This window comes from Mytilus galloprovincialis, chromosome 12 (genome assembly GCF_965363235.1).
Source record: "Mytilus galloprovincialis chromosome 12, xbMytGall1.hap1.1, whole genome shotgun sequence".
NCBI classification, from domain to species: Eukaryota; Metazoa; Mollusca; class Bivalvia; order Mytilida; family Mytilidae; genus Mytilus; species Mytilus galloprovincialis.
The window spans coordinates 4,322,157-4,346,849 of NC_134849.1; the positions used below are offsets into that span (position 1 = coordinate 4,322,157).

The following is a 24,693-nucleotide window of genomic DNA, read 5'->3' on the forward strand; positions in this document are numbered from 1 at the left end:
GCCGCCATGGAAGAAAGGATTCGTAAAATAGAGGACAATACATTCGGTAGATATTTAGTTTCTTTAAACATAGGTCAAAAATGTTAAAAAAAGTGGAATTGTTAAAATACCTAAACCGATAAGAAAACATAGAGAGAGAAAAACAGCAGATACACAAACACAAAATATGTTGGTTGCATGCACCCACTTTGTTAAAGTCTTTAATTGCAAGGTTTCTCAATGCAAATCGTGAATTATCGCGTGAGTGTTGAAAGTTCTTATTTTATTTAAGAGATAATTTATGACGGGTGCCACATGTGGAGCAGGATCTGCTAACCCTTCCGGAGCACCTGACATCACCCCAAGTTTTAAGTGGGGTTCGTGTTGCTTTTTTTTGTTTTCTGCGTTGTGTCATGTGTATACTATTGTTTGTCTGTTTGTCTTTTTCATTTATAGCCATGGCGTTGTCAGATTGTTTTCGATTTATGAGTTTGACTGTCCCTTTGGTATCTTTCGTCCCTCTTTTATGGAAGCCATAGATTTGTTTTAAATTTACAGATGGTCTGGGCGTGATATTATAATTTTCTCCCGAGCGTTAGCGTTATTCTGTGTATCTCTGAGTCTACGCTAAGCATAGATATATCGATAATTCTATCACAGTGTTGTTTACATTTGCGAAAGAGGCACGTCATATTAGAATAAGTTTTATATTTTCTTTCATTAGCCAAAATTAGTTGAATTCACAATCGGTTACTTGAGTACCACAAACACGTCCATACCAATGCGATAACTGGCGTACATCAATTTTGTAAAACAAAACATATAAACAAAATACCGTATTATAAGTCGGTGCGCGTTCCCTTGCAAATTCTTCGTTTTGCATTGTAAATTCATTGCACATATATATATACATTTTTGTATATAGTCAAACTACTTATTATAGTATCGCTGAATCATATTCAAAAGCAAAAAAAGAGATGCAAAATATACATGTAAGCAATTTGCCACAGTAGACCAAAATTTAGATTTAAAAACGTTCAACACTCGTATTTTCTTCTTGTAAATTTCTTTTCATTTCCACCTGACATGTCCTATTCAACACATATACTGCATGACTTACTTACATATACATATTGAAAGATTCTGAGAGAGGTCTCTATTATCCTGGACCCGGCGCCATAAAACTTTTCTTGTAGTATCTTTTAAAATTTGGTAAGATTAATATGGTACAACCAACTAACAAAGATGGGGTTATCAACTTACATTTTTAATTTTCATATACTTTTACAGAATTATGAGACATATTTCAGTCGTTTCACCTTACTCTTATTTTGTATGTAAAAAATGCACATTTAAGCACCTCATTAATCAGCTTTTTTAGACAACATTGATTTTGAGTATTCATCCTAAAAAATGTATGAAAAAAAATATGTTAAGGAATAAAGATGTGTATGTTTCTTTGGATTGAATTTGATTTGAGGTGATAAGTGAAGTTCTTCGTTGCAAATTTGAACAAAAACACTATCAACAAATGTAATTCTATATCAAATTACCTTAAAAAAAAACATTTAAGATTTTTTAATATACTTAAGTATGGTTTTGGCTATACTCAAATATTTAAGAATATTCTTAACTTTGAGTAAGAAAATATCTGAGAATTTTTTATGGCGGTGCATTTTACTGAGAATAAAAAAATTGAGAAAATTCTCAGGCTGAGTAAAAAAACTTTACTCAAATAGTTTTATGGCGCCGGGGCCTGTTCGTGCAACAACAACTCAAGTAGCTTTCGATGCCAGACTAAAGAACGACCTAACCTCCATTGGTACGAACCAACCAATCGTCTTTGATGACGTCACACTAAACAATGGAAACGCCTATAATTCAGGAGATGGAATTTTCATAACTCCGGTAGCTGGATTTTATGTTTTTTGCATTGAGACGGCGTGATTGGTAGCATATACATGTACGTAGATGATGGACAATTTACCTTCAACTCGGCGTCAAATGTCTTCCTTGCCAGGTTAAATAAAGGTGTCCATGGACAAAAAAAAAGGCACAAACAGACACTTTCTTCAGAGGCTATTCGACAATTTCAGGATTTTTGTTGTATGAAAAAATCGTGTTTTGTGGTTTTTTTTTTATAAAACTGAACAGAATTAAATATGCTGATGATCTACAGCCATTTTTTGTTGTTGTAAATACAAAAAAAAAAAAAAAAAAAAAAAAAAAAAACAGAACATAAATCGAAACGAAACACAACATTACACAACACACAACATAGAAAACCGACAACAGACTGAGCAACAAGAAGGATTCAAACAAATATATTAGTATACAGATAGGGATATGTAGTTTGATTGCAAATGACACACATATCGCCGGGGACCAGAACTCTATATACATTAGAGGCTTTAAAGAGCCTGTGTCGCTCACCTTGGTTTATGTGCAAATTAAACAAAGGACACAGATAGATTCATGACATAATAATGTTTTGGAGATGGTGATGTGTATGTAGATCTTTCTTTACTGAAGTCTTGCTGCCTACAATTTTTTTTTTTTTTTTTTCCATCTTTAATGAACTTGGCCAAGTAGTTACAGAGAAAAATATTTTGTAAATATTTACAAAAATTTCACAAAATTTATGAAAATTGTTAAAAATTGACTATTAAGGGCTATACATGTAACTACTCAAGGGGTCAATTGACCATTTTGATCATTTTGACTTATATGTAGGTCTTACTTTGCTGAACATTACTGCTGTTCACAGTTTATCTTTATCTATAATAATATTCAAGATAATAACCAAAAGCTGCAAAAATTTCTTAAAATTACCAATTCAGGGGCAGCAACCAATTAACAGGTTGCTTGATTGGTCTGAAAATTTTCAGGGCAAATAGATTTTGAACTAAGGCACAATTTTATCCTGTCAGATTTGCTCTAAATGCTTAATTTCAGAGATATGAGTCAAAAACGGTATTTTAACCTATGTTCTATTTTGAGCCATGTCGGCCATTTTGGTTCACGGACAGGGTCATCGGACACATTTTTTTAAACTAGATACCCTTATGATGATTATGGACAAGTTTGGTTAAATTTGTCGTAGTAGTTTTAGAGGAGAAGATTTTTGTAAAAGATTACAAAAATTTTAAGACAAATTGTTAAAAATTGATTATTAAGGGCAATTATTCCTTAATGGGTCAACAGATAATTTTGTTAATTGTACAGTTTATCTGTATCTATAATTATATTCAAGATAATAACAAAAAAAAAACCCGGCAAAATCTCCTTTTAATTTCCAATTCAGGGGCAGCAACCTAAAAACAGGTTGTCAGACTCATCTGAGAATTTCAGGGCGGATAGATCTTAACCTGATGGTCCGAGACCACACTTGTCGTCCCTTGATTTTCGTTGTTCGTTGTTCCTTGATTTACGTTGTTCACGAATATAGTCCCTAGTGTTGAGAGTGGGTTACTTGCCAATATTTTCATACCCCTTCCAAATTTATTTCTCCATGTTTTATGCCTCAAATTGGAAGTAGGGGGTGAAATTACACTGTAAAAAAATTTGGGTCCAGAATTTTAAAGGAAAGTAGTGATTTGGTCCGGCTGAAAATGGTTAAAAATTAGCACTTTGGAAGCTGTCAAAAGATTTCAAGACACCCTCAACAGAAAATTGACCATATTTTGAGTTAGAGCCGATGAAGTTTTATATAATTTTGATATAATTTGTCCCAAAAGTAGTACAACACACTGTAAAAATTTCATTGAGAAAGTGCAGTCGGGATTTTTTTAATTTTCATTTAATATGTTCTAAAAGACATGCACTACGAATTAATTGAGGTCTCGGACCTGATAACTAATTGTACCTCGTGTTAGATTTGCTCTAAATGCTTTGGTTTCAGAGATATAAGCCAAAACCTACAGTTTACCCCTATGTTCTATTTCAAGCCATGGCAGTCATCTTGGTAAGTTGGCTGGGTCATCAAACACATGTTTAAACTAGGCATCCCAATGATGATTGTGACCAAGTTTGGTTAAATTTGGACAAGTAGTTTTAGAAGAGAAGATTTTACGGACGACAGACGACGGATGCCAAGTGATGAGAAAAGCTCACTTGGCCCTACGGGACTTTGTGAGCTAAAAAAATAATGAAGTTGAATCATAATATCTTAAATATGACACAGACATCTTAAAATAATTTAATACGTCGAGAGACCCAAATCACCAAACAGACTGCTGTGGTCACTTTAGTGAACTAGTTTTTGTCCTCTTTGTTTTGGTCCTGCATAAATGTTTTTTTTTTACTGCACGGTATGTTGTTTTACAATCGAAAGAGCTAAGATAGGCTTTTTGTAAGGAAAATGAGAAGAAGTTAGTGATGTTTAACGTTTAACGTTAACACTAAATCCACAGCCTGTAAATCTCATATAGATTCCATAAAGTGGTGGTCAACATGGAGACTTAACTTTGAATAAATAAACCTATGTTTATTTAGTTTTGTGTAGGCCTTGTTTTGATCTGAACAGTTAAGCCCTTTCCAACTGACCACAACATCAAACTGAAAGTCCCTCAACTTGAACCTGTCCAATTAAATTACTAGTACCAGAGCCAACAAAACTTGGCATGTACAAATACACAAATACATTGTACAATAAGAATGACATTTCTTTTTAATATAATTAAAAGTTCATACTTGTAAAGAAAAGACTTCTGCAAACCAAAAAAGTCAAAATAAATTAGTTTATTTTACTCAGTTCACTAGCAGTTTCCCGTAACCATATAGCTATTTCAGCAGATTGGTCGTATTTGTCAACTGGTTCAAAATCTTTATCAAACAGCCCATTGTCTGTTTGTATTGACAGTAAAAATTCACAAATTCTGATAGCCATTTGTTTATATTTGTCGTCTTTTGTTTCGGTTGCAACCAGTGCTGCAGCATATGCTACTTTATGACTGAAACTAAAAGAGAAGATGCTTTCGTGACAAGTCAAAGCAAAGTCTAAGATTTGAACAGCACTGGCAAGAAATCGTGTATCCTGTGTTGCTTGGTACAACTTGGTCATAAAAATACTATGGTAACCAAGAAAGAAATACAGTTGATTGGGACTATCCTTTTTGATCTTATAAAAAGGCTCCATGTTGTCAGGATTAGCTGTGAGCAAGGAACCAGTTTTGGCAGACATGCGTAGCAATAATTCTTTTTCGATGTTAGGCTGTGCTTTAATAAAATAAAGTAATGTTTCTCCGCACTCTTTGGCTGTATTTATATCTGAAATATAAATTTTAAGTTAGTTAATTGATTCAGAAAGATATGTTACTGTGATGTAAAAACATTAGGAATTATGACATAGGAAATGTATGGATTTGATATTTGAACTTTAACAAGTATCTGTAGTGGGTGACATGAACACATGTTTTCATCACCAGTTTTCTGAAGCTTGGTTTGAAATCCGGGCTTATCTTCAAACTTTCCTTTGTAGGTATGTGGGTGGCTGTTGTTGGTATTTGTATTAATCAAAGGTGTTTGCCCATCTTTCTTAATCTTTTAGATTTAAATCTCTGTCTCTTTTCATTTTGTTTTATTTCTAACCAAGAGGTGGAATCTAAATTTTCAATTAGTAGCTCCTCCTGTATCTTTGGTAGCCTAATGCTATATATGATCAAGCGGATATGTTTGGGAAAAAAATAAGTAGCCAAGCTCAGATTTAAGATGTCACATGTTATCATGATTACTGGATCCCTGCATGGTCTTATCCTGTTAACTATAACTCACAGTGATTAAATACAATACTTGTATTAACTTTTAAAAGATGAATATAGATAAAGGTTTAAACTGAGTCTTAGAATTATTATTATTTATAACCTGATCTTACCTCCCATATAAAGTGAAAGTAGACCAAAATGTGATGTAGACAGACAGTCCATAGTAGATTCCTCTGTAATCTCTGTAAACTTTTCTGTGACACAGACTGCTTTCAATTCTGTGTTATAGAAAGACTTGGAAAAATTGTATGCAGGTACTGAAATGTCAAATCTGAAAGGAGAAAAAAAAGCAGTTCATTGTATTATACAATTTGATTTAATAGTGCCAGCAAAAAATACTTAAGGTATTGGTGCTTTAGCTACATGTAAGTTCAATCTTTATCATGTCGAAGACGAATTATTTTTCAGGTTTTTTTTAATGGTACATACAATGTATGTAGGAGGGGGTAAGCCAGTATTATGTTGAAGAAGACTAATGGGGCGACCATTTGATATTCTGGGGGGGGGGGGAGGAGGATTTGTTTTTGATCGGTTATTTATTTTTGTAAACTAAGAGGACAGATTATTCATGTTCTGCACTATTGAAGCAAGATTTTTCATTTTCATTAAACCAAGGGACTGATTATTCATTTTCACAACTATATTTATGATAATTGAAAAACATACAATTTTTAAATGATTTGTGTATTATAAATAATACATGTATAGTCAAGTCATTATGTACCATTTAACATGTTTAATTAGAATTAATCATCATCCTGGGCAGAAATGAATCTTTTATATTCCCAACTGCATATCTAAATGTACACATGTATTGCATACATTCATAGTATTAAAGTTTGGTTGTACATGTAGCTAGACTGTTTTAAAAGTATCGGCAAACATATATCGCCGAGCTGAACGAGGCAAATTTTTTTAAAGGGTTTTTGAGCCACTAAAGGCCCAAGAAGCTATAGAGCAAATGATGCAAAATCATGCTTTCTGCGTGTTCCGAAGACACTTTCTTAATCTGAAAATGCAAGTTTTGTTTTAATAATTTTTTGACAATATTTTGGTCTCAAAGCAAAATGTATAAATTCAAGTTTCTAGGGACAACACCAAAAGACCAATGTGCATGATAAAACAAAAATGGAATTCACATAGTGTGGTTGTTAAACTCATGATCAAATTCATAACAAAATTACTCGATTACAAAATGAATGCAACACTCACAGAATACAGAATGGGAATCAATAAACAAAAGACGCATAAATAAGAAACATTGATCCCAAAAATTCAGGGCTACGTCTGAGGGAAAACAGAACTTGCTTCTTAAAGGCACTCGCCGTGAACACAATTTGATATGGAGATAAGTGTTTGGTTTTGAAATTTCCTACATGAGGCATTTTGCCTCAATGTAGTTACGGCCCTGTTAAAATAAAAGTGAGGTAAGGTTTCCTGAAACAATATACCTCAAGTTAAATGAAACCAATTTTCAGACATTTCATGTATATCTAAATAATATTTATACTTTTATTATTAAAAAAATTGGGAAGTGTTTCCCGATTTTTTGGGGAAAAAGATGAATTTATGAAGAATCTGGTGCCATCTCATACTTTCGATTATACCTGCTGAGTTATTTATTTTCAATACATTGCAAGTCATGTAATTTATTTTCAAACTACTACAGAACAAACCATTTATTTTTGTGATTATCAAGGCTGAGTTATTTATTTTCAAAATCCTCCTGTCCCCCCCCCCCCCCCCGCCAGAATATCAAATGGTCGTCCCCTAATAAGCTCCACTAAAACAGATACAAAGAAACGATTGCAAGAAATTCAGCAAATCAATTATTTTGTTCAGTTATGATGTGACTTTGACCTTTGACCAAGTAATCATAAATTTACTTCTTTACATAAAATACGTTGTCATGCATCAAAGCAGTGGACAGATCTGAGTTTTAATACCAAGTTGTAAAATCTGAACAGAACAAAAACCTGAAACCCAAACCTTACAAAATTGAAAATTGCTGATGTGACCTTTAACTAAGACTAAGTGACATTAAATTTAATAGCACTTCCTCACTCCTATAGTGCTTTAATCAATGAGGCTTGGTACAGATAATTTTAAATCTGAAGTGTGGATTCTTGAAATGTTGATGAACATGATGATTTCCTGATGTCAGGACAGACGCACATCACTTATTATATGTATATGTCCATAAATATAAAACCAAATTCAATACGGTGACCTATAGTTGTTAATTTCTGTGTCATTTTGTCTCTTGTGGAGAATTGTCTCATTGGCAATCATACCACATCTTCGAATTCTTTGTTATATCAACCCAAGCGTAAGGTTTAAAGTAAGTTGGTTGCTGAAAAACAATTTATTGGCATATTGTCTGATAGACACCTATGCATCAATGCTTACCTGCCAGATCTATGTGCTCCCATTGCTATCCAGTTATTCATGTAAATCCAGAAGTGTGACATTGGAAACGATGAACTCTTTCTTTCTCTCCCCGACTTTTCAGGAAATGATACAAAATCACCATCTGTCTGTGAACAAAAATATCAATGTCATAGATTAGGTCATGACTTTTATTATATAGATATAGAAACATTTCAAAACAATGTTTTTGGGCATTGTAGACAGTCAACAGGTATTTTACTTCTGTATTACATTGCATATCACTACAAAATGACTGTTTATTTTCATTGGTTTTCAATATATTTTGATATGTATGAAATATAATTTAAATGCAATTCCTTGCTGAAATGAGTTGGTCCTTAATATATATAGTTCATTGTCTCCTGATTGTTTCCTGGGTTTCATCATTCAGAATCTCACACTGTTCCAGGAGGTAATCATTGGCCATTTGTATCATAAGTACCTGAAGAAAATCTCTCTTTATCCTCTCCATTAACCTTTGACCTTCTACGCTATGTCCACTGATGAGCAAAAGTGTGACAAGTTTGTATTGAGAACACAGGTCACCACTTACATTTTGGTCCAATAAAACACCATCTGGACCAACCTGGCTGGCAAGATAGCTGGCGGCTTGGTCACTGGCGTGCAGAAACTTTTCCGAACTCATGATCAATTTTCTTTTTTTATCTATATAAAATATCTACATATCAATCTTAGGTGTGTACAGAATCAGTTAACTCCAGTGACAAGATGCTTTGCTATAAATTCCCTATTTTATTTGTCATTTGACAATAGACCACTTTCGAGTTCATCCGTCACCGAAAAAAAAACTCGTCAATTAGGCGCGCTTTTGTGACGTCATTTACCAGATAGAAGGGGTCGCCTGTATCCCTGCACTATCAACGTTCATTAAACGTCTAAGTGATCGTCATTGTGCAGGATAAACTAGAAATAATTTTTGTTTCGTAGGTACTTAAGCCCAATTCCCTAATCACAGCAGTGCTGATTGTCAATTATGAGAATTTAGTTTTCAGAATAAATCGTGCAATATAGTATTATAATTTTCCAACCACTCGCTCAACATTGGAATGGAAGTGGCGATGCCCCTAAACGGACGAATGTTCACAAAAACCAGAGTTTTTGACGGAAATGCATCGAACTCGAAAGTTGTCTATTGTGTTACAAACATGTCTTTATTTAGACCTAATTCCAAACTAAGCATGAAGGATGATTCTAAAACATAAATTTAACTTATAAAATTCCCTTTAGATTAATGAGGTTAAAATTATTACTGGTGTACATATGCAGCTCAAGATATATATCTTTTATCATTGCATTGTAGCAGCAATATATGCTCTCAGTGTTTGCTGACATACTATACATTGTTGGCTGCTCTTATGTCGGGTTGTTGTCTCTTTGACCTATTCCCCATTTTCATTCTCAAGTTTATGTATAAAAACTGGGAGCAGTATATCTAACGTTACTATACTTTCCTGACAAAACTGGAAAAGACTAACTTGATAACCTCTGTAATGTGTGAATATGTTTGAAACGTTATATACCTTTGTAAATTTCTTAAAAGAAACCAGTAATTGTTGTAGGATGTTAAAAACTGTCTACTGACTAGGTATAAAAAAAAAAAAAAAAAAATTAACTGCAAATTTAAAAAAAAATAGTGCTTCATATATATGTTTTGGTATTTTGCAAGATACATGGATATGTTATTCTCTTAGAGTTAATTTTTGGTGCTGCTTTTTATAATTTATTTTGCATGCTGCATGCCTTGTTTTATTTGTTATTGCATATGTTTATATATTAGGTGAAAAGCTCATCAGAGCTTATGTTTGTATTGTTTGTCAATATGCCCGCAGCCGAATCCAAATAAAGTTTTACTTACTTACTTACTGCACTTTAGAAGAAGTTCTGTTTTCTTTACGTTGTTCAGTATATTTCCATGCTCCATTTCACATGTTTCAGGTGTATTTAATATATTGCATGCATGTTATTATTGTGTATCTGTAAATTGTATGCATACTTATACCTTGAATATCGATGAAAAGTTCGATTGATCTAATAATATGACATTGTTTTATAAACCATGCCTACTCAAATATAACTGTTATATAAATTTATTTACTTACTTTGTCTCAGTTAGACGAATCCGTGTATACAATAAAAATCAACACCGGTGAAATGGACAATCTCGGAATTACCTTATTTAAAATCTAAACTGATATTTCTTTGTATAAATCTGATATTTAGTTGAAATCTCATATTTTATATTCATGTACCCCACTTATGAAAATTTCTGGATCCGCCACTGAGAAAGGTTTACAGAGGCTGATTTAGGAGGGGAGCAGGGGTTGATTAGTATAGGGAATCACTGAAACATGGCTGAATTAAGAGCGCCCCTCTCATGAATATTTCTGGATTCGCCACTGAGTTTTATAGGTTATAAATTGATATGTATACCCAAACTGGTTTCTGTACTGACTGACCTAAGAGGGGTCCACTCCAGTCACGCATCAGTGATTTCCTATATAGGCAACCAATTTTTTTCCCAAAAAGGGGGGCCCGGGTCCCCTGGGCCCCCCTCTAAATCCGCCTCTGTTTCTATATATTGAATTAATTGATGGTTGAACAGCTTTGAATCCTATCCATTATCATTTATGAAAAGTAGTTCCGCAATTAACCCACCTTATGTAGGGATAAGTATATTCAATTATTTTTTTGTTGCTGAAATATGAAATGAAACTGAGTTTTTAAGTGATTTTGATTTAAACAATAATGTTCGACACTTATCAAAATTAATAGCTGTCATTGAAAAAATGAAGTGTTCTTGAAAAAAAAAACCAAGGATGTCCGTATTTCAATGGAACAATTAAATAAGTATATGATAATGAACTTGAAAGGTCGATAAAGTTTTTGATGAATAAAACTTTCATCACTTATATCAACGATGTGTACCACGTACGTATTCTAAAGGATGAACTTACATGTAGGTCAAGTTTTATTAATTTTTATCAGATGTTCGGACTCATTGTTTTTTTCATACAATTAAAGGTAACGTATTTTGCCCCATAACATCCATTCTTTTTTTTCATATAAGACTCCAATAGCTCATAAAAGGTCATTCACAAAAAAAAAAAAAAAAAAAAAAAAAAAAAAAAAAAAAAAAAAATGAGCAGATTCTAGATTTCTTTTCTGTTGATATGAAACATAAATAATACGAAATGCAAATATAAGGTACAAGTCTGAGTCAGACTTTTCCCGGCATTTTTTAAAAATGTTACATATCTTGAAAAGGAGCTTCATTGCATGTCTTTTATCTTATTTTGCTGCTCTAATAACTTATGCTCCTGGGACTTAAAGTATCAGTTTTAAATTCTAGATTTTGAAAAAAATTTCACCTATTAAGTACATCTATCTTTGACTTCCAATATAGAAGGGACCAACACGATCTAAACAAATCAAACATAATATGAAGCAATCTGCCTGCAGCTTACCTTTTTTTTTCATCAAAAAGGCAAACGTCAATTTAATCATCTCACGTGCTGTAGAAGCGTAGGCTATTTCTGCTCTTTTAGGGTGACTTGTCGTGTAAACGTTGCACAGGCAACAAAAAATAGAGTGATAAGTCGTATTCGACGAAAATTGAACACAGTGTGTCTTTCTATGTTGTGATGTTACACTATTGTTTAGATAAGGGTGAAGGTTGATACTGTACCTATTAAAACGTTTAAAACGGCTGCATTTGTCCTAAGTCAGAAATATGATGTTCAGTAGTTTTGATTCGTTGGTGAGGTTCATAAGTGTGTCTTGTTTCTCGTTTTCTATATAGCTTAGAACGTCGGTGTTCCCGTCTGAATGGTTTCCCACTAGTCATTTTAGGGGGCCTTTTTGGCTTGCTGTTCGGTGTGATGTGCTCCGTGTTGAAGACCGTGCTTTGACCTATAATGGATTTACTTTTACAAATTGTGACTTGGATGGAGAGTTGTCTCATTGACACTCATAAAACATCTTCTGTTTTCTATTCACTAGGAGAAAAGGACAGGATTGGGTGTAAACGGAGAAACATATTATGTCTCTGTTGTCAAAATAAGTGAAGAACACCAAATATCATATTTTATTTCCGTATTGAATACAACAGCTTTGTTAGCACGCGTTATACTTGATAAATTGAACAGCAATTTAATTAACCAATGAAATCATGTCAGTATCAAGAGCTTCATGATATTAAACGTTTTGATAATTCCTTTATTGTAAAATATAATGAAACAATAATTCTACGGTGATGTGTACAGGAGTTCTCGTACAGGTTCCATAAATGGACAGACGCATGCAGTGAATGGATACACACAAGGTACATATAGGTAAGTTTTGTTAGCAATGCGACATAAAAGGTCAAAGCTGATGATATCACAATTAAAGATTTAAAATGGTGATATATGAATTTAACAAATATTGTATGCGGGGTTGTAATACCTAACAACTATCAACTAACTATAAAACATAAAATCGTAAACTTGCAGAAGAACAATAAAACTGTTTTATGTCAGTTGTTAAGAATTGAATGCTTCTTTTTGTAAATTTGTTTTGAGTGTCAAAGTGTTGACCGAAGTACATTGTTTATAAAGCGTTGGAACGCCTCATTCTAAAAAATTGGCGCACGATCAAACGATGTTACAACCCTTATGCTATATAGTGTCTATTTTTTTTAATAGGCTTCTTCATTTCTCCATTCTTTGTATTTATTGTGAACTTGTTCTCGTCCTGAATATGCATGAAAAATTTACCACTGGACGTTAAGCAACCAACAATCAATCAATTCTCCATTCTTTGATTTATTTGTCCATTTTTCTCTAATCGTCATAAATTTCGCTACAAAGTTTATTCCGCTTTATTCCTAAGAGGAGCTTCATGTTAGCTACTCGTTATTCTCTTTTCTGTTTTAATTGTTGCCCATTTTCACATTTCTGTAAACTCCAGCCACAAAATTGAAAAATGATTGCAAATGAATTAACTTTCAACCTAAGTTCAGATCAAGTGGATGTAAGCAATTATAGGTAACCGTACGGCCTTCAACAATGAGAAAAATCTGAATCGTATAGTCGGTTATACAAAGTCTATCTTCTTACATCATCTGAGTGGGTCAGATTGTATAATATATGGCTTTAACTATACCCTTTGGATAGTGCTCCACAATTAATGGAGGAATATACAAGAAACTGAACTGAACTGGCTTGCATTGTTATTCACACCTTTATATAACACTTTTCTTTAAAATGAATATTTAATTTGTTTTTGATAATTACTATTTTCAGCACAAAATGAAAGCCGAAAATGAAAAAAACTTTATTTCTTATTGATTTCTGAATGAAAATGGTGAGTTTTGACTTTATTATTATGATCCGTCTATTATTCTATATTATTTTATTTTATTTTATTCTATTTCATGTAATTTCATGTTGTTGAACAACTTGCTTATTAGTTTTTAAATAAGAAGAATGTAATCCCAAATATTCAATTTCTTTCTTACATTTTCAAACAAACCCTATGTATGATCTTCCACTTATTTAAATATCCAAACTCCGTAGTTGTTTTTTCTGGATACTTTACTTACAAAAATAAGTCGAAAAAACTTATTTTGAAATCGGTTTCACGCATATACATGTATATTAGTACGGCCATAATTATATGTTTTGTTATTTCTTTAATTTATATCTGATTAATTCTAAAATGCATCAAACACTTATGTTATAATTAAAAAAACAGACAATAATGAGGGTCAATAATGAGGGTCAATAATGAGTAACCAAAGCAACCAATATTTATCTAAGACACGTTTTAAAAATAATGATTTATGTTTCTGTAGAATTGATTATCGTTACAATTCTTCGTTAAACTTTGTTTTTTTTCAGGGTACACAAGAGATATTTCTTATTTTATTCATATTTTTGAATGGTAAGTTAAAATTGAATTACAATATCATATTATGAGCACTGACTGTGTTCCATAATTCTTTTGATTTCTCCTAAAGTGTGAACCTACTAAATCCATTCAATATATTATAAAAGTCAAAATATGTGGTATGATTGCGAAAGAGACAATTTGTCACAGAAATTCACAACTAAAGGTCATCGTATGTCTTTCACTAATAAGTTTAACACATTTCAGGTAAAAAAAGGCCCCGAAATAACAAATGTAAGTCAAGCAACCGGATTTATGTACAACATGATGCACGATTTTTTTTTATAATATATATACAATGTAGCAACAGACGACAACAACTAAAATACATATTCCTGATACACTCAGAATGTGGTGGGATTAAACTAGTTTGAAGGTGTCAACCCTCACAAACCTAGGACCGTGGTGTTATTTTACAACATTACAAATACAAGCAGTTGAAAAAGGCTTTACTCATTCAAATGATACAAAACAGAAATACATCAAACACATACATACATGTATACAGAGTGGACGTGACAGAGAACTTATGTATCCCCACGACAAACAGACGTACTTATGTCAACTAATTCAAAGCCAACAACAACTAAGAGTTTCATGCATCCAAGACTTAAATAACAATCAGGAATCGTTTTGATAATTAAGTATGACATGCCTGCAGTTGTACTAAAATGATAAAAAGATAAGAAAAGTGCACGTATCAGAACAGCCACACATGTATAAACGAATTGGTTACTACGTTAGTAAAAGAACAATTATAAAGAAGTTTATGAATCAAATCGTCAAAAACATCTGTATTAAAACTCTGTACCTCAGACGAGAGTTTTGTTAAAAAAGAGTCACCAATGACGCTCAAATAAAAGTTAAAAGTAAAAAAACAAAGACAATGTCCAAACATGATTTTAATTCCAACAAATCGAGTTCTGCCGTACTGACCACCAGGTTTGTGTTTCGATGACAACAAATCGAGTTCTGCCGTACTGACCACCAGGTTTGTGTTTCGATGACAACCAATCGAGTTCTGCCGTACTGACTACCAGGTTTGTGTTTCGATGACAACAAATCGAGTTCTGCCGTACTGACTACCAGGTTTGTGTTTCGATGACAACCAATCGAGTTCTGCCGTACTGACCACCAGGTTTGTGTTTCGATGACAACAAATCGAGTTCTGCCGTACTGACTACCAGGTTTGTGTTTCGATGACAACAAATCGAGTTCTGCCGTACTGACCACCAGGTTTGTGTTTCGATGACAACAAATCGAGTTCTGCCGTACTGACTACCAGGTTTGTGTTTCGATGACAACAAATCGAGTTCTGCCGTACTGACAACCAGGTTTGTGTTTCGATGACAACAAATCGAGTTCTGCCGTACTGACCACCAGGTTTGTGTTTCGATGACAACCAATCGAGTTCTGCCGTACTGACCGCCAGGTTTGTGTTTCGATGACAACAAATCGAGTTCTGCCGTACTGACCACCAGGTTTGTGTTTCGATGAGGGATGGACAATTGTCAACAGCAGTGATGATTATAATACTATTTTGTTTGCCTATTCATATTTAAGATTTATTTGATGCTCTACTCTGTTTTTATGCCACACCTACGATAGTGTTTTCTGCTCTGAGCGTCTGTTCGTTCGTTCGATCGTTTGTTAGTTCGTTCGTTCGTCCGTCCATTTGTCTGTCCTGCTTCGGGCTTAAGCTTTTGGTGAAGGTAGTTTTTGATGAAATTGAAGTCCAAACAACTTGAAACTTAGTACACATATAAAAAAGAAGATGTGGTATGATTGCCAATGAGACAACTATCCGCAAAAGACTAAAATGACACAGACATTAACAACTATAGCTCACCGTACGGCATTCAAAAATGAGCAAAGCCCATACCACATAGTGAGCTATAAAAGGCCCCGATAAGACAATGTAAAACGATTCAAACGAGAAAACTAACGGCCTTATTTATGTAAAAAATGAACGAAAAACAAATATGTCATAAGTTCCCTATGATATGATCTTTCTAATGTTAATGCCAAATTAGAGTTTTTACCAAATTTAACGGTCCACAGAACATAGAAAATGATAGTGCGAATGGGGAATCCGTGTACAGGGACACATTCGTGTTCAAAAGTTCATTTACATACAAGTCGGTTAATCAGCTGTTACATGTAATAAGCATAGTAATTGGAAAATAAATAATCCAGAAGTAGCATGCCAGGTTTATCTTGTGTATGAAATGTAATTAGTTATTTCTGCAATTATTACAGGTGGACTGTGCCTTCCAGGAAGAAAAGGTTGGAGAAGACTAGTGTATACCACACCAGGATCATACTTCCAAATTAATATCAGTGACTCAAAGCAATCTATCGAATGTAAATTCAATGCCTCAGATACAAATGCAGAAAGTGAAGTAGTAGATACACTTGGGAAATATCAATTCATTACAAGTGATATAACAACAATGACTATTCAGGCACCACATCAACTAGGAAGTTTTTACCTAACGTTAACAGATTATCAAACGAGAAAACTTATTCACAATGGTAAGACGCCGTTATAGTTGAAAAGGTATTATGGTAAACATATAAAAAAATACTTTGACCTATAATGGTTTACTTTTATAAATTGTGACTGTGATTGAGAATTGTCTCATTGGCACTCATACCACATCACCACATCTTTTGATATCTATTGATAAAAAGTATTGCTTCTTACTATACCAAAAACAAAATTAACCGTAAAAAAAGTTTGTTTTTTTTATATAGAAATCTGATATCAAGTATGACAAAACGAATAAAGCCTAGTATATATATATATATATATATACCATCGGTCATTTTATACAAAAGAAAGGAACTGCCCAATTACAAGACACCTTTTAAGAGCAGGACATGATTTTGAAAACATCACATTTCAAATCATTGAGAAAAATCAAAATTGGGATACACAAGGAAGACAAAAAAGAGAGAGATTTTGGATGCACCAGTTACGAACTCTTGAACCTGATGGACTCAATGAGAGAGACGAAAAAAGATTTCAAATCAAATCAAAACCATAGCTATCTTGAAATCATACAGATTAATTTATAAAAATTCATACAATTAATCGAACATCTATAAATGTGTTAAACTTTTATTCCAACTTCATGTAGTTGTAGCTACAAACATATTTTATGACCGAATTAATATGTTACACCCATCCCTCAAATCTTGTATAGATTAAGCTACAAAAATATTTTTTTGTCATGCATCCGATTTCACCTTGAGAGATGCACACGCCTGATGAAGCTAATTTGTTTAGCGAAATATTGCGTATTTCTATTTAACATCTAATAGAACTTTTTAATGTATCAATTAGTGTGTTTTAGTTATATTCTTAGACATTTATATATATATATATATATATATATATAGACATTCTTTAGACAGTTGCAAACTGTTCATGTTCTTCAAAGACATTTCGCTTGTTGTCAAATAAGTAAATAGACCACTTAACAATGATAAAATGCAAGTAAGTGAATTCTCCTCTACAAACTCTAAAAGAGGGACGAAAGATACCAGAGGGACAGTCAAACTCATAAATTGAAATTAAACTGACAACACCATGGCTAATAAACAGACACACGGACAAATAATATAGCAGACAAAACATAGAAAACTAAAAACAAAAGACTAAGCAACACGAACCACACACAAATATGTTATTACAAATCCGGTAAAAAGTTTAATTCGGTAGATCACAATCGTGAAAAGGGAAGGGTACTGCAGTTACGACACAAGGAACATATCCTAGGACGCTTAACAAACTCGGGATGGCGTCCATAAAATTTACGAAGGGATGATTTAAACTTCAAAATTTGGAACTCTGTTTATATTAATCATTGATATTCATTTTCAGACACACTACTCACGACAGATGACGATATTTATAGAATGGACGGGTCAACAATAGATCTGACGTTTACATTTAATGTATCTCTCTGGTCAAAGGAATATGAACATCCTTCCGTTGTCAATTATTATCAATTTCAACTGAGGATAATAAATGCTTCATCAAAAGATCTCGGCAATTATACATGCTCTGTAAATGTCCCCATCGAGTTCAGGGTTGCCCGTAAGTAATGTTGCTAATAACGACAACTGCAGTATTATAGTTATTTAACAAAATAAGGAAACTTATACAAAATGTTTTTCAATCTGTGCCGTTTTTGAAAGAGAAGAAAACATACCAAAAAGATCTTATAAATCCTAGTAAGTAAAAAAATAGCTCACGATAGAATAAAAAAAAAAAACAACAAACAAAACACCCCTCAAAAAACTCAAAACAATAGTTACAAATCACATCATAGACAATTACTAAAGACTGAGCGTCTCAAACCCTACAAAAAACCGGGGGTTAATATTTAGTACTTCATATCTGTTATCAGATCTAATTGTTCTACAGTTGGCGACTCCTATGTTCTCATGTAAGCACTAACCTGGTGATAGATAGGTTACATTCGATGGCATCTCAAGATATACGAAACTTTCCTTTAAAGATCTTTTCTTATCTTCTGTATCTCCATAATGTCCCGTACCTGGGCGTAAAACATTGTCTAAATGACATATTTGACCCTTTTTACAACAGTTGAGCACTACTTACACATCGCTAAATGAAGACGTATAATTCGCCTTTTCATAATCTAAGGGATTATGGGTAATCTCATTGTTCATTCCCCAAAATGAAAATAATGTTACGTCATTGCTTGATTTTTTATTGTTTATCAAGTTTTAAACCAATCACAATATTTTTGGTGTACTCTTTTCGAAATAATACCCAGAATGCATTAGATTCTAAAACGGAGAATTTCCACGTGATTTACTGATCTGAATATCAAATTATCAATGTCTAAAACCTTGAATTTCAAATGTTTACAGAAATTTCAAAAACAGAGAACTGTTTTTGTAAAATATTATATATTTCAGAGTAAATAGTTATCAAAAGTACCAGGATTATAATTTTATACGCCAGACGCGCGTTTCGTCTACATAAGACTCATCAGTGACGCTCAGATCAAAATAGTTAAAAAGCCAAACAAATACAAAGTTGAAGAGCATTGAGGACCCAAAATTCCAAAAAGTTGTGCCAAATACGGCTAAGGTAATCTACTCCTGGGGTAAGAAAATCCTTAGTTTTTCGAATAATTCAAAGTTTTGTAAACAGAAAATTTATAAAAATGACCATATAATTGATATTCATGTCAACACCGAAGTGTTGACTACTGGGCTGGTGATACCCTCGGGGACGAAACGTCCACCAGCAGTGGCATCCACCCAGTGGTGTAAATAGTTATCAAAAGTACCAGGATTATAATTTTATACGCCAGACGCGCGTTTCGTCTACATAAGACTCATCAGTGACGCTCAGATCAAAATAGTTAAAAAGCCAAACAAATACAAAGTTGAAGAGCATTGAGGACCCAAAATTCCAAAAAGTTGTGCCAAATACGGCTAAGGTAATCTACTCCTGGGGTAAGAAAATCCTTAGTTTTTCGAATAATTCAAAGTTTTGTAAACAGAAAATTTATAAAAATGACCATATAATTGATATTCATGTCAACACCGAAGTGTTGACTACTGGGCTGGTGATACCCTCGGGGACGAAACGTCCACCAGCAGTGGCATCCACCCAGTGGTGTAAATAGTTATCAAAAGTACCAGGATTATAATTTTATACGCCAGACGCGCGTTTCGTCTACATAAGACTCATCAGTGACGCTCAGATCAAAATAGTTAAAAAGCCAAACAAATACAAAGTTGAAGAGCATTGAGGACCCAAAATTCCAAAAAGTTGTGCCAAATACGGCTAAGGTAATCTACTCCTGGGGTAAGAAAATCCTTATTTTTTCGAATAATTCAAAGTTTTGTAAACAGAAAATTTATAAAAATGACCATATAATTGATATTCATGTCAACACCGAAGTGTTGACTACTGGGCTGGTGATACCCTCGGGGACGAAACGTCCACCAGCAGTGGCATCCACCCAGTGGTGTAAATAGTTATCAAAAGTACCAGGATTATAATTTTATACGCCAGACGCGCGTTTCGTCTACATAAGACTCATCAGTGACGCTCAGATCAAAATAGTTAAAAAGCCAAACAAATACAAAGTTGAAGAGCATTGAGGACCCAAAATTCCAAAAAGTTGTGCCAAATACGGCTAAGGTAATCTACTCCTGGGGTAAGAAAATCCTTAGTTTTTCGAATAATTCAAAGTTTTGTAAACAGAAAATTTATAAAAATGACCATATAATTGATATTCATGTCAACACCGAAGTGTTGACTACTGGGCTGGTGATACCCTCGGGGACGAAACGTCCACCAGCAGTGGCATCCACCCAGTGGTGTAAATAGTTATCAAAAGTACCAGGATTATAATTTTATACGCCAGACGCGCGTTTCGTCTACATAAGACTCATCAGTGACGCTCAGATCAAAATAGTTAAAAAGCCAAACAAATACAAAGTTGAAGAGCATTGAGGACCCAAAATTCCAAAAAGTTGTGCCAAATACGGCTAAGGTAATCTACTCCTGGGGTAAGAAAATCCTTAGTTTTTCGAATAATTCAAAGTTTTGTAAACAGAAAATTTATAAAAATGACCATATAATTGATATTCATGTCAACACCGAAGTGTTGACTACTGGGCTGGTGATAGTAAACATTAATAAGGCATTCTGCTTTTGATAATTTCATTATTCTTAATTGAATCATACGCAAACCGATACATATATAAGTGTATATAAAAGGTAAAATTACAACAATACTGAACTGGAAAAAAATCTAAAACAGAAAGTCCTAATCAAATGGCAAAATAAAAAGCTCAAACACGAATGGACAACAACATCTATGAGTCTGTCCATAAAAATGAGAATCAGTTATTTCTCCTTCCGCATATTACAATGGTTGAGGATTGATATGGTATTTCATATGAATTTACCATTTTTCATCTAAGTGATAAAACAACAAACTAAACGTACTCGAAGCTATTATTATTTCATGTTCGCTCTCTGTCCTTTAAATGTAAAGTGGTTTTTTTTATCAGAATCTTCGTGGTTTATCATTTTAAATAACTATTGCAAAAGAAACCAGTTATTGGGTCAAAACACACTTTTTGGATTCGTTCTTCTGGAAAGGGCAAGGATAAAACAGAAGGCGTTTACATTTTGATAACATTAACAGTATCATTGTTAATTCTTGAAATTTTTAGCAATACAATTTCTCGAGCAGAACGATGACAATATCATATATGTACAAGAAGGAAACACATTTGGTATATCCTGCGCTTGTATAACAGGCTACGACGTGGAGAAGATGTCAATAGAAGAAAACTTAGTCACATTGGCAGAAAATAACACGCGTAACATGGTGACTTTCTTTTTCGAACCGGATAGACAAGACTACTCCAGGGAGTTTGTATGTAAGAGTAAACCAAACTGGTTATATGTCAGGGTTAACGTACTCGTAAACTGTAAGTAGAATAATCTTAGGCAAAATACATTTATCAATTGTATTTTATGCTGATTGTATTTTTAAACGACGTAACACCAAATTGATTTGAAGATAAGACTAAACTTAAAAAGCTTAACGCTTGTCTTAAATTGTTCTTTTTCATTTTTTAGGGATGTCATAATTCTAAGTTACACACAATGGTAGCATTTAAATTTCAATATTACTGTGCATATTAATTCTGACCCTTGTATGAGGAAGGACCGATATATAGTCTCCACGAGTTATATTCAAATGTGTGATTACCGGGATGATTTATCAATGATTTATTTTGAGTGTTCAGGTACACAAATTATTTATAACAGCGAATCTTAATGAAACTTGGGGGGGGGGGCGGAGTATTGTTGTTCCCGAACATTTGGTTATCTTCTCAAATGACGCTACATTTTAGAACTTCTTGATTGATAAATAAAGGCAACAGTAGTATACCGCTGTTAAAAACTCATAAATCTATGGACAAAAAAGAAAATCGGGGTAACAAACTAAAACTGAGGGAAACGCATTATATATAAGAGGAGAACAACGACACAACATTTAAATGTAACACACACAGCAAAGAACTAAGCATTGGACAAAATCCGATGAGAATAACCAATATAACATTAAAACCAAATACAGGAATTTGGGATAGAAAAGTACCGTGACATGTCTTATAGTAATGTGAATTCACACTCAAATATAGGAGAATACAAACGACACAACGGAAACACAACGTTAAAACGTGCATCTTATTAATAGAGGTAAGCATAATCAGATGAATATTGTCTTTACTTTTAAAGTATTAATCTGTTCTCATGAATGTAATTGCATTGTAGATGCACCTGGTGTAAGAATGTCACTCGGAGTAAATAGAATTGACTGTCTTCCTGCCGGTTTCCCGGACACTTACACATTTTTTAGATGGGAACATCAGTCAGAAATAGGGGAACATATTCGTTTCTAAAACGGCTTAGGAAATGGGACACTGATTCTTCAGACACTTCCACAACGATATCAGATTAGCGGTATCTATGTTTGCACAGTTAGCAACGGTATAACTGATACGAATGGTAGCAAGTTCCAAAGAGGTTTTACAAGTATCAATTATCAAGGTGAGACAACTAACATCATTTGGTGAACATGAACTAATGGGTACGGTGATATGGATTTTCCTTTAATTCCTAATTGTGACAAATAATAAAATAAAAATTCTGAGTAATGTGAACAGTAAGATATAAAATGTCTTTCTGAAAACGTTTCACTTTTTATAAGGATTTGTACTCTTCTCATTAAACAATGAATGCTTCACCAATACTGTTATCATTGTATCCTTCCATGCAGAAATTATAAAACATAACTTGAAACCTGTATCATTTGCAGGTGCGCCAATATTTGTACCTGGACACAGAAATGTACAGCATAGTGAGCCTGGCGAACCTTTAATACTGACATTTCTCCTATACAGTGACCCTTTGTTAGATGACATATGGATTAAAAACGTCGGAACTGATCGGAAACAAAGCGTCGGAACTGATCGGAAACAAAGCGTCGGAACTGATCGGAAACAAAGCGTCGGAACTGATCGGAAACAAAGCGTCGGAACTGATCGGAAACAAAGCGTCGGAACTAATCGGAAACAAAGCGTCGGAACTGATCGGAAACAAAGTGAAGTAGAACATGAGTTCAGAATTTCAAACACAACTTTGTCGTATACAGCTTTTGGAAACAAAGGCAATATCAGTGGATATGGAATTACAATTGAAACAAACATTTTAAACAGTAATGTCTTCAGCGTGTATAAGATATGGGCAAACAATAAGTTGGGAGTAGCTTCTTACATATTCGAAATCATAGCAGTTGGTAATATAATCTTAACAAGTAACATGCTTATATTTTATTTAATGGCAGATCTTTTAATTACATTCTATAGAAAATACATTCAAGAGGTGTGATCTGATTTAAACACAACGATTCAACAGATTATAATTGATTTAACGGATTAAAGAATCTAGGGATCAATGTAAAGCCTTTAACAATGAACAAAGTCAATGATGGAAAATGTATGTTATGGTTTCTATATATACCGCGTTAAAAACGTATATAACGTGTAGTTTTCGCATTTTATTGCAAAATGCGTTTCTCAGAATAACGATACAAATATCCAATAGCAATGTAAAAAACACCTCCTCATCTAGATAAGTATTTAGAAAAATTTGATATCAATATCTTTAAATAGATGATCATAAATAAAAGTGAGAATGGAAATGGGAAATATGTCAAAGAGACATCAAACCATCAAAGAGCAGACAACTTCCAAAGGCCACCAATGGGTGTTCAATAGAAAATACCGCACACGGAGGTGATAGTCAGCTGGTCCTTAAATAAAGTTGTGTACTAGTTTAGTGCAAATGGACGTCACAGTAAAACTCCAAAACATACAACATGTATGAATGAACTAGAATTATAAACATACAAGACTAACAAAGACCGAGCGCTCCTGACTAGTGACAGGCATACAAATGCAGCACGGTTAATCATGTTTTGTGAGATTTCAATCCTCCCCTATACCTAGCACTAGGCTATGTGATTATCATTGTCAATGTTAAAAACTTACACTTTGTTAATCAATTACCTTTCAGAAAACTCAACAAAGTCACGCAAATCTGTATTTAAAATACTAATACTAATAATTTTTATAAGTTATAATTGATAAGTTATAAAACCTATTTAGCAAAATAAGTCGTTAAATAATTACTGTTTATAAACATTATAATTAAAATTAAAAATTATATATTGTAATACTTGTTTTTAGAATCTCAGAAAAGGAACGAATTAAACACCAACCACAACGTTAAGCAATTACCTCGATTTATAACAATTGTCACCATAGCTACCTGTTTGTTGGTCTATATAGTCGTGAGTCATATCTTTGTTTGTGTCCGACATAGGCGAACCAGGCGGAGTATTGTATCAGAATCCTTGCTTGAAGACATGTACGATGAAATAGGAACCATTTCTTATCAAACTGTTAACGCAAGTCCGTTACCTACTGCACA

At 33.5% G+C, this 24,693-nt stretch overlaps 1 protein-coding gene and 1 long non-coding RNA gene across 3 annotated transcripts; one reads left to right on the forward strand and one right to left on the reverse strand.

The window, feature by feature from the left end:
• Positions 1–4,622: 4,622 nt before the first annotated feature.
• LOC143054081 (uncharacterized) lies at positions 4,623–8,858 on the reverse strand. Of its 2 annotated transcripts, none has more exons than XM_076226964.1 (4): positions 8,614–8,858; positions 8,151–8,278; positions 5,852–6,012; positions 4,623–5,247 (listed from the first exon to the last, which is right to left on the reverse strand). In XM_076226964.1, the coding sequence occupies exons 1-4, from the start codon at positions 8,815–8,817 to the stop codon at positions 4,715–4,717; spliced, it is 1,026 nt and encodes a 341-aa protein (XP_076083079.1). In that variant the 5' UTR covers positions 8,818–8,858; the 3' UTR covers positions 4,623–4,714. The 2 variants fall into 2 exon arrangements, with proteins under 2 accessions (XP_076083079.1, XP_076083080.1); XM_076226965.1 differs by having other exon boundaries at positions 8,725–8,856.
• Positions 8,859–14,069: 5,211 nt separating this feature from the next.
• Positions 14,070–21,614, forward strand: LOC143055327 (uncharacterized). Its single transcript, XR_012971993.1, has 4 exons — positions 14,070–14,114; positions 16,380–16,655; positions 18,010–18,225; positions 21,360–21,614. It is a non-coding gene; the product is annotated as an uncharacterized LOC143055327 (long non-coding RNA).
• Positions 21,615–24,693: the final 3,079 nt, after the last annotated feature.

What these genes read in the sequence shown, in the direction of transcription:
- LOC143054081 (XM_076226964.1), bottom strand. Translation starts at nt 8,817, where the DNA reads ATGAGTTCGGAAAAGTTTCTGCACGCCAGTGACCAAGCCGCCAGCTAT. An exon ending in GGAGCACATAGATCTGGCAG is followed by an intron (nt 6,013 to 8,150) that starts GTAAGCATTGAT and finishes TTCTCCTTTCAG; the next exon opens with ATTTGACATTTCAGTACCTG. An exon ending in ACTTTCACTTTATATGGGAG is followed by an intron (nt 5,248 to 5,851) that starts GTAAGATCAGGT and finishes TTTATATTTCAG; the next exon opens with ATATAAATACAGCCAAAGAG.